The 10,028-nt window shown below is 52.6% G+C and overlaps 3 protein-coding genes across 3 annotated transcripts; 2 read left to right on the top strand and 1 right to left on the bottom strand.

Moving 5' to 3' along the window:
* Positions 1 to 392: 392 nt before the first annotated feature.
* SETTUDRAFT_29966 (uncharacterized protein) lies at positions 393 to 1,031 on the top strand (the record flags this gene model as incomplete). The annotated part of the gene is made up of 1 exon (XM_008021984.1): positions 393 to 1,031. One exon carries the CDS (start codon positions 393 to 395, stop codon positions 1,029 to 1,031), a length of 639 nt encoding a protein of 212 aa, XP_008020175.1.
* A 183-nt stretch (positions 1,032 to 1,214) lies between these two features.
* SETTUDRAFT_29965 (uncharacterized protein) lies at positions 1,215 to 2,255 on the top strand (the record flags this gene model as incomplete). Its single annotated transcript, XM_008021983.1, has 1 exon — positions 1,215 to 2,255. The coding sequence occupies one exon, from the start codon at positions 1,215 to 1,217 to the stop codon at positions 2,253 to 2,255; it is 1,041 nt and encodes a 346-aa protein (XP_008020174.1).
* A 1,892-nt stretch (positions 2,256 to 4,147) lies between these two features.
* On the bottom strand, positions 4,148 to 9,780 carry SETTUDRAFT_177979 (uncharacterized protein; the record flags this gene model as incomplete). The annotated part of the gene is made up of 2 exons (XM_008022456.1): positions 9,075 to 9,780; positions 4,148 to 9,016 (listed from the first exon to the last, which is right to left on the bottom strand). Exons 1-2 carry the CDS (start codon positions 9,429 to 9,431, stop codon positions 4,148 to 4,150), a joined length of 5,226 nt encoding a protein of 1,741 aa, XP_008020647.1. The 5' UTR covers positions 9,432 to 9,780.
* Positions 9,781 to 10,028: the final 248 nt, after the last annotated feature.

The following is a 10,028-nucleotide window of genomic DNA, read 5'->3' as shown; positions in this document are numbered from 1 at the left end:
CTAATATTATCTACTTAACTAGCTTTGAAAAAGACGCTATGACCATCAAGCTCATCAAGCTCATCAATCAAGCTGGCTTGATACACCAAGCCAAGCTGAGTCAAGCCAAGCCAAGCTGACAGTTTTGCTTTTGCCTATCAAGCTGAGGCAAGCCAAGCTGGAGCTTGGCTTGGCTTGATTGTTGACATCTCTGCTAACAACGCCACACAGCAAGTATGGGCTAATGAATGAGGCCAACTCAGCCGTGCGGCTGTTTCCTACCCACTGAGGGAATTTCGGGGTCTTGGGGCTACCCCCTTGAAAGCCTGGTTCGTTGACTCCTCACTCACTCAGCGTCATCAGCCTGAGCAGTTGCAATCTCACCGGCTTATGCTGGTACAGGAGTGCTCACTATGCGCAAAGTATATGGTGAGTATGCAGAGAGAATTATACTTCACACTCCCACTCGGCTGACCTTCGCCGCAGGTATGCCTGTGCGATCAGATAGCATCAGCCGCGCATTCAGATTCGCCGACGTTGCGATACACAGTGCAGATGCTGGCAGTGAGAGCGAAGTCTTTCTTCGCACAATACAAATCGTTCGCAATGACCTTGAAATGGTTGAGCGGCTACTGGGTATCAACTCGGTGCAGGCAACACTCGCCTATTTGCCTGAGAGACATCCTTGGATCAGAACTGCCGTTGACAGCACAACCTCTGCTCTGGATGAGATTGGTACCTGGGTGGAACACATGTCAAACCAGCGACATACTAAAGCGCTGCATCACTCACACCAGCTCCGATACATTCTTGCAGACAGTGAACGAATAGCAAACCGTAAAACAGAACTGACGGCTTGCCATCGACAGCTGTCCAACGTGTTGAGTTTTCTTAATCGCCTCGACGACCTGTCGACACAAAGAGAGCCGCCAGCATACCGAAACAGTATCGGATATGATGACCATAAGATGGTTCCTCAAAAGGACATCAAGTGGGCTGGTATGAGCCCCAGCCGCAACATTGGACAGTCACCTTCCGTCACTCGATGCTAACATTGGAAGAAAGCAGCAAGTACCGAAGCAATCACTTACAACATCGCTAAAACACAAGAAATACCCTCCAAAGCCCTGGAAATCGGCTGCACAAGCCCATTGAATTCATACCAACACAAAGACTCCAGCATCCAGCCGTCCCGTCAATCCACAAGCATTCTACCATACCCCTTAGTACCCATGATGCCCAGCAGTCCGCCCCCAAGCTACTCCAATCTTCACACACAACGCTCCCACCAAGACCTCAGGAAATACACCGACTACAAGGCCGATATCAAACGAAGTCTCAGCGACCCGAAAACCATAGCCCCACGCACCATACCCAGCAAACCCGCATTGCCCTACTCCTCTCGCCACACCACAATCGCAGAGCTAGAGGGCGACGCGGTATACGCGATGAGCGGGACCAACGCCGCGGGCCCCGTGAATCCCTTTGCACTGCATTCCACATCACCACCCGCCAAACCCGCTGCATCTCGGCGCGCAGATGAAAAAAGAATTCCAGAACTCGCAGGAGACATGAACATACCTGCAGAACTAGCAGCCGACACTACCAACATGCCGAGCTCAAACCACACCTTGAATCTGGCTTTCACACGAAGAGACATAAAACAGCGTGCATCGTGCAGTGACATTTCAACGCACTACGCGGCACTCCCACGACGCACAACGCGAGCACGTCACAGCACTCTTATTTCGGAATTAGAAGACACGACTACTACGACCACGACGACCGCCAACACCAAAACTACTACTGCCACTGCAATGACACACATTTCGGAATTAGAAGATACCACAACCACCACCGCCCGCCACGAGCTCCCCTCACACCCTGCACACCGCAAACCACTCATCCCGCATATAATCCTGCACCCGGCATCGCCTGTCCCCACGCGTTCTACTCTTTCACATGCATTAGTATCGACATCACCACGTCCAAGTCCAAGACAAGGTTCACGACTGGGTCCGAGACGGGATTCCAGCTCATCGCCGCATGGAACCAATACCAATACCAATAGTAATGCCAATACTGCAGCGCTACCGAATAAAGCAAGCAAAGCGAGTGATACACCAGACCCTCCGCCCAGCAAGGGAAGCAAGACGAGTGATACAGCACAGCCACAGCCACAGTCACAGCACCAGCAGCAAAGCACCGCATCAGCATCAGGCCGTGTACGACGCCAAAAGTACATGTTAGATCTACTCGCGAGTATCGAGGCGTAAGCTTTCTTCCATGGATATCATGCGCGTCAATGAGAAAAAGGCGGAAGAAAGGAAACAAGTGCGAAAAAGGAGGGGGACAGATACCACCATGTACAATATCTACTTACCATGCATATGAAATCAAATCAAGAAGCTATTTCTTATGCGACCAACTACGCGGATTCCGAGGCGATGAGCACTTACATGTAGATTTTTTTTTTTAGCTGGGACGTTTATCTACGTAGTATTCTTTGTTCAATGTTGTATTTTTATTAATTCTTTGCTTTTATAAGTTTACTGACTTACTTACTCTCAGCATCACACACACACACACACACACACAAAATTATGTATAATTCTACTCCACGCCCACCCCAGTCCGCCTTCCTCTCCTCTCCCAAAACCCTAGTAAGAAAGAAAAAAAAAAGACAAAAAAAAATTCAAGAAAGCGAAAACTAAAAACATCACCCACCCACAGATAGCACTTGGAAACCACAACAAGACCGAAGGATAATTTTTTTTGTCTCCATAATTTCTTATTATATTTCGTGTCGCATACATGAGACAGAGAGAGAGAGAGAAAGAGAGAGACGCCGCATAAAGCCTTCCCTACTTCCCCCCCCACTCTTACTTTGACGTGTACGTACTTTGTAAAAACACTCCGAAAAGAAAACCCCCCCCCTTAGAGAAAGAAGTGCGCTGCTCGTAATGCAGCCGCTCTCTCTCCCCCTTTCCCCTCCCACATCAGCACTACTCCCCCAGTCTCTAACACTTGCATTTGTCCCATCATCGCGCGTACACACTTCAACTTTCGTATCTGTCTGTCTCTCTCGCACTCATCCATCACACTGACCAACCCCTTCCTCCACCGAATCCGAGCCAAAAAAAGCCACATAAACAGAGAGTCAGAGAGAAAAAAGGCCCCATCGCGCAATTTGGCGGGCTAAAAAAGAAAACGTGGGGAGATAGAGAGGTCAGAAAAAGAAAAAAGGAAGCAACGATCTAACGATGAAACATATCCCGCATCAAACAGAATAAAAGAGACTAAACAGTCCCCCCAGCCAAAAAAAAAGAGATAAAGTGAAATCATTTTTTTCTTCTGCAAAAAAAGAACACGTAATAGAGAAAGAAAATAAAAAAAATTCCCCGTCTTTCTTTCTTTGTCTCTGGTGCGTCTGTATATGATAGACCATGAATGCAGAAAAGCCAAAAAAATAAAGCATGTTCAAAAAGAAAAAAAAGTCAAAGACCCCAGGAATATAAAACGCCATTGCATTTTTTTTGCAATTGGATATGATGTGTGTGTGTGTGCGTGTGAAGGACCCCCATGTCAGAATAGAGTAAAATTAACGCCGGTTATGTACCCTCAAAGGCTTAAGGGTATTGTATGCAAAAGAACAAAAAAAGGTTCCAATCTCGTAGGGGGGAAAGAGAGCGCGCAGTCGATAAGCAGATTTTTGGTGCCGCTCACGAGTTGCAGCTTGAGGGGGTAAATAGTCGTTGTTGTACAGAGGTTGGGGTTTTGCGAGTAAAAAGGGGGCTTGTAATCGGACGTGTGTGTGTGAGCGAAACCCATCAGTTGCCGGACAGGACGTGTTGGAAAGGGACGTGGGCCTAGTTAAAGGAACGACCGCTTGCAGATACGACCTGCCGTACGAGACCAGCCGTGATGGGGTTGGTAGAGGTTAGGTCAAACCTTTGACAAAGAGAGCCCGGCAGACACAAAAGTAACCTTGCTCAGCTTCAGCAAAGAGTTTGCCCAAATCATCCACAGAAGAGAATGTATTTTCATATAGAACAGAGAAGAGATGAGACACCTTACATCAACAAGCCGCCTATTGCTTTGGAGATCTAGTTCAAAGTCAGTGTATGCTACAGCAAAGGAGGTTGTCTACAACTATGACCGGGGGAGCTTACGTGGGAGAGTATGCCGGGCCCGGAGAAGTCGGGCTGTATCTTGGAGAGGTTGGGGAGAATGCTCCCGCTGGGCTAGTGGGCGAGTATCGAGGGGATGTGGGGCTGTACTGGGGTGACGTAGGAGAGGTAGGTGAGCGGCGGTCGCTTCCCGCCTGGTATTGCGGACTCGTGGGGCTGTACTGTGGCGATGTAGGGCTGTATTGTGGCGAAGTCGGGCTGTACGCGGGTGACGTAGCACCACCCATGAACGTGGGAGACGTCGGACTGTAATTGGGTGATGTTGGTGAGTACTGAGGTGACGTGGGCGAGTAACCAGCTGGAGACGTGGGCGAGTACGACGGCGATGTAGGAGAACCATATCGTGGAGACGTCGGGGAGTAGTGGGGCGATGTAGGAGATGCCATGTATCCTGGGGATGTAGCAGCAAAGCGAGGGCTGGCAATTCCGGGAGACGTGGGCGAGTAGCCAGGCGAGGTGGGAGAGAAGCCTGGTGACACCGGGCTGGTGAAACCTGGAGACATGCCACTGAAGCCTGAGCCTCCTGGGCTTCTGCCTCCGTCGAATGGGCTGAAACCACCACTGCCGTAGCTACCTGCGTAGGCTGTGAAGGCGCCCTGATCATCGCCACCTCCAGCGGCCGCAATGGGCGAAAAGGAGACCTGATCAAAGGAGCCCATGCCAATAGTACCCTCGAACATGGGTGAGCCCAAATCGTACGGCGTCTCTCCACCACCGGGCATGTAGTTGCCGGCGCCAGCAGCACCGCCCATGACCTTGGAGTTGTCCTCAACCATGGTGAGAAGCATAGCGTTATCCATGACGACATCGAATTCTCCAGTACCCATAGGTGCAAGCTGACCAAGCATGATGTTTTCAGACACACCACGACAATCGTCGAGCTCACCGAAGCCAGCAGCTTCGAGTAGAATTTCAACAGTCTCTTCGAACGAACAACGCATCAGAGCACCAGTGTCGTTGCGGTTGATACCGTGACGTGTGATGGCCATGAGAAGACCGCGTTGGCACATGATGTCGACAAGCAATGCCATGTGACGGTGGTTGACGTACGAACCGTCAAAGGACAAAACCATGCCCAGTTCCTTGAGAAGACCAGCTCGAGCTGCCTCGATACCGAGCACACCAAGAATTTCAATGAACGAGTTGGAGTATGTCTTGGTGGCATCCACACCTTCAATGGCGAGGACTTCAGCCAGGGCAGTACCGGTAGTGTCGAGAACCCATTCCTTGCACAGATCGTTGCTCTTGGAGTGCAATAGGGCCCTGTCTTCCCTCTCGACAGTGACAATGTGCTCTCGAATGAAAGCACGCTCAACACCACGAACACCACGAAGGGTGACGTCGTCAAGAAGATGCTTCTCCAGCTTGCGCATCCATCGCTCGTCTCGCTCGTCCTCATCCTCGTCGTCCTTTTGCAGGTTTTGATCCCAGATGAAGCGGACACGCATAACCTGCTCGTCGGCGTTCTCGTCACTGAAGATGACTGCCAGGTTTGGCTTGAACTCTTCCTTGATCTTGCCAGCAACTTCTCCGATGGTGATGCTCTTGTCCAGCAGCTTCTTGCGGTCGAGGATGATACGAAGCAACCACTTGGACTGCGACTCGATGACCTCGTCTTCTTCAGGTAGGATAAAGTACGACTCAACCATGTCCTGATCTTCCTCGACAAGTGTGGATTGAATGTCTGGGTCGTAGTAGAGCTCGACAGCCTGGGTAAGCGAGCGCAGGGTTGTAAGTTCAATGGTGCTTCGCAATTGCTTGGCCTGCTGCTGACTGCCTTTGGCATCCGCCTGGCGGACAAGCATAGACGGGGTCTTGATGTTTGCGGCAATGTTCAAGATTTCCTTAAGACGCGGCACACCGAGCGTAACGTTCTTGGAGGACACACCAGCAAAATGGAAGGTGTTGAGCGTCATCTGTGTGGCGGGCTCACCAATGGACTGGGCTGCAAGGACACCAACCATCTCACCAGGAGCGACGGCGGCCTTGAGGAAGCGGTCCTCCAATTCTCCCAAGACGTAGCTCAGAGCCTCTTTGCTGAGGCGATGCTCCACGGCAAGCTTCTTGAAAGCAAGACGTGCGCGGAGATGAGCCTTGAAGAGGTATGTGGCACTGTCCTGAGCTTCCCTAGACAGTTCGTCGTCTCCACGAATGACAACTAGACGGTCAAGAGTCTCGTGGACCTGTTTGATGGTTTCCACGGGATGGAGGTTGCTAGCAGCCTTTTCTGGGTTGATGCCGAATCTCGCCTGGGCAGACCGAATCATGCGCGCAATGTTGAGCGGCAGCTGGAACGATTCAAGATCGTCTTCGCTGGCATTCGCACGGAGGTATTCACGGTCGCTCTTGATTGCCTCAAACTCTTCGTCAAGAGCACGCTGCACCTCAACGTCGCCCTGCAACAAGGGAGAGTTCTCAAGCTTCCAGACTGGAATCTCTGGTTGGTCAGTGGTCAGGACGTCCAGCTTGTAGCCTGCCTCAAAGTCGGGCTCAGAGGACATGATAATGTCCATGGACTGGTTCTCAATGTGGGCGCCGTCAAGACCATCTTCACCGTAGACGAACTCAACAATGTCACCCATCGAGTTGCGGACGGTTCCGTCGTACTTGACCATTACGTCTTCAAGCGCCTTGACCAAACGACGTTGGATGTAACCAGTCTCGGCTGTCTTGACTGCTGTGTCAATCAAACCCTCACGACCAGCCATGGCGTGGAAGAAGAACTCGGAGGGTGTAAGACCGCGCAGGTATGAGTTCTCGACGAAACCACGAGACTCGGGTGAGTAGTCGTCCTTTGAGAAATGTGGCAGCGACCTGTACTTGAAGCCGAAGGGAATACGCTGTCCCTCCACAGCCTGTTGTCCGACAAGGGCAACCATCTGAGAAATGTTGACAGTGGAACCCTTGGAACCGGAAACGACAGTCTGGACGACGTTGTTGAAATCCTTCAAACTGTTCTGGGCAGCAGTACCACCACCCTCTCGACCTTCGTTCAGGAATTTCTGCACCTTGGATTCGAAAGTACCACGGATTGTCATACCAGGCAGAGGCTCAAGCTGATCCTTTGTGGCAGTTGCAATGATTTCCTCGACCTTGACTTTAGACTTGGCAATCTCGGACGCAATTTTTTCGGAGGTTTTAGGATCCGGGATGGTGTCACCCACACCGAAACTGAAGCCATAGTGCAGAAGCCACCAGTTGCAAATTCGCTGACAGGCGTTGAAGAACTTGACAGCCGCGTCGGGGCCGAGCTCGTTGAAGATGATGTGAATAACACCACCAGCCGAAGCACCGACAATCTTCTTGGTGACTTGGCCGTAGAGGAGCTGGCCGCCCTTGATCATCAGACTCTTGTCCTTGATATCGTTGTCCTTGCTCGGTGTAGAATCGCCCTCCTTCTTCTCAATGTTGACTTCTCTGGGGAAAGCCATGCTGATGATCTGCTTACCAGTCCAGAGAGGTCGAGGCTTGAGAATGGCCGGCTCGGGGACAATGCCGTCCCAGTCAGGAACCCACATCATGATGGGCATGACTTGCTCGATGGGGATGAAGTTGTCACGACGACTCATCTTGTAGATACCAAGAAGTGTGTCTTGCACGATACCCATCAAAGGCTGATTCTTTTGGGGCGACACAATCTGCTTGGGCACCATGCACAGGTTCTGGATTTCAGCGCGGGTCTCATCGCTCTGAGGAACGTGCAGATTCATCTCGTCACCGTCGAAATCGGCGTTGTAGGGGGATGTGACGGACAAGTTGAGACGGAAGGTGGAGTAGGGCATGACCTTGACGCGGTGACCCATCATGGACTCCTTGTGAAGCGAGGGCTGACGGTTGAAGATGATGACATCGTCATCGTCAATGTGTCGCTCAACCTTCCATCCGTACTGCAACCGCAGATCGTCGAGGTTCTTGTTGTGCTTGAGGTCAAGACGGACACCGTCTGCTTTGATGACATAGTTGGCACCAGGATGCTGGTTGGGACCGTTGCGGACCAGGTTTGTCAGCTTGCTGATGTTGAATTTTGTGACAACTTCGGGGTAGGTGAGCGTCCGCGCAATGGAACGGGGCACACCGACTTGGTCCAAAGACAGGTTGGGGTCACCAGTGATGACTGTACGTGCAGAAAAGTCGACACGCTTGCCCATCAAGTTACCACGAAGACGACCCTCCTTGCCCTTTAATCGACCACGAATCGTCTTGAGCGGACGACCAGACTTTTGCATGGCTTGTGGAACACCGTTGGCATCATTGTCCATGTAGGTCGCAACATGGTACTGCACGAGAGCTTCAAACTCGGCCGTGACGTGCTGAGGCGAACCCTCTTGCTGGCACTCAGCTACGCGTCCGTTGGCGCGGATAATGTCTCCCAGTTTGTATGTCAAGTCATCCTCTCCACGCATGCCTTGACCTGTACCGTCGACGGAAATACTTGGCCTTACCGGTGGAGGTGGTACAGGGAGCACATCTAGAATCATCCATTCAGGACGGGCGTAGTCGGCGTTCAGACCAAGCAGAGCAAGCGTGTTGTCGGACATGAGCTTGAAAATCGTCTGCGCCTGCTTGGGCGTAATGACCTCTTTGCGGTCGCCTTGGCCATCGTCATCGTCCTTTTTGCTCTGCTTCCAGGTTCCCGTGAGCTTGAGACCCTCCTTGCGGATCGTGTCGGGCTGCCTGCTGCCACAGCCGCCGTGAGGAATCTTGGGAATCTTGTTTTCCTTGCCGCTTTCTTCAACATCCTGAACGCACACATTCTTGGTCCGCGACATGCGCCAGATCTTGTCGAAACGCTTCTTCGCGTCCTTGGTCTTGGCGGCCGCATGCCAATCGGGGTGGTTCTGGTGTTGCTGTTAGCAAAAATCGTCCAAGCGCCTGAAGTCTCTGTCTTCGCGTAGGAAGACTTACGAAGTCAGCCTTGATCATGCCACAAGTGTGGCATATGGTCTCGAGCAGCTTCTTGATCTTGACAACGAATCCGACGTGGAAGACGGGCGTGTGTAGCTCGATGTGGCCAAAGTGACCAGGGCAGACCTGAATGTCCTCCTTGCACGTCGCGCACGAGTACATGCGGTCAATCGTGCCGAGCTTGGGGTCGTTGAGACCCTGCTCGCGCGGTTTCTGCTTCTGCTCGTCCATGGTCTCCGGGTAGATGATGTGGACGACGCTCATGGCCTTAATCTCCTCGGGCGAGAGCAGGCCGAACTGGATCTCCTTGATCGTCCGGAGCGGACATTTTGACTGGACAGGTGCGCCGGGCGGCATGTTGGCGGTGTCGAGGAGGTGGTGAGGGTAAGAGGATCGCTACAGACCGCTGGATGGGTCGGCGCTCGCGGTGGCCACGGCGGGCGCTTCCTCCGCGTATTAACTAAGTCAAGGGGTCTGCCGTGGTAGCCGTGTCGTGTCGTATCACCGCCCGGATGTATTAGATGCGCGCTGCGCGCGAATAGCTGCCTGGTCGAAGAAGGGCGCCCGCGGAAAAGGGCTGCACGGGGGTCGCGGGCTCGCCGGGTCGCGCCTCGAGACGGGAGGCGTGCGCGCGTATTAAAAGCGCTCCGGAGAGCACTATGGGGGTCGGCGAGGTGGAAGACGCGCTCTGGGAATGCAGAACGGCCAGTTGTGATGGCGGGGGTGGGTGGTGGTGAGGGAGGCGTGCTGGTTGAGCGAGGCCATGGTCAAAGCCAGAAGGCGACAAAGGGTCTTGGCGCATCCGGCACTAGTGCCGAAGCGGAGCCCTCATACCCACTCGAGTTCTGGAGTGCAGCCAGGGCAGCCTTCCAGTCGCGACGCGCCTTTGACGCTGCGGCCATGAACACGAGCTTTCTGCGCTGGTGAAGATGCTGCGAAGTGAGCACGCTGCCC

Source organism: Exserohilum turcica, assembly GCF_000359705.1.
Source record: "Exserohilum turcica Et28A unplaced genomic scaffold SETTUscaffold_1, whole genome shotgun sequence".
Lineage (NCBI taxonomy): Eukaryota > Fungi > Ascomycota > Dothideomycetes > Pleosporales > Pleosporaceae > Exserohilum > Exserohilum turcicum.
The sequence above is the reverse complement of the archived record's forward strand: the minus strand, read 5'-3'. Positions and strand labels throughout refer to the sequence as shown.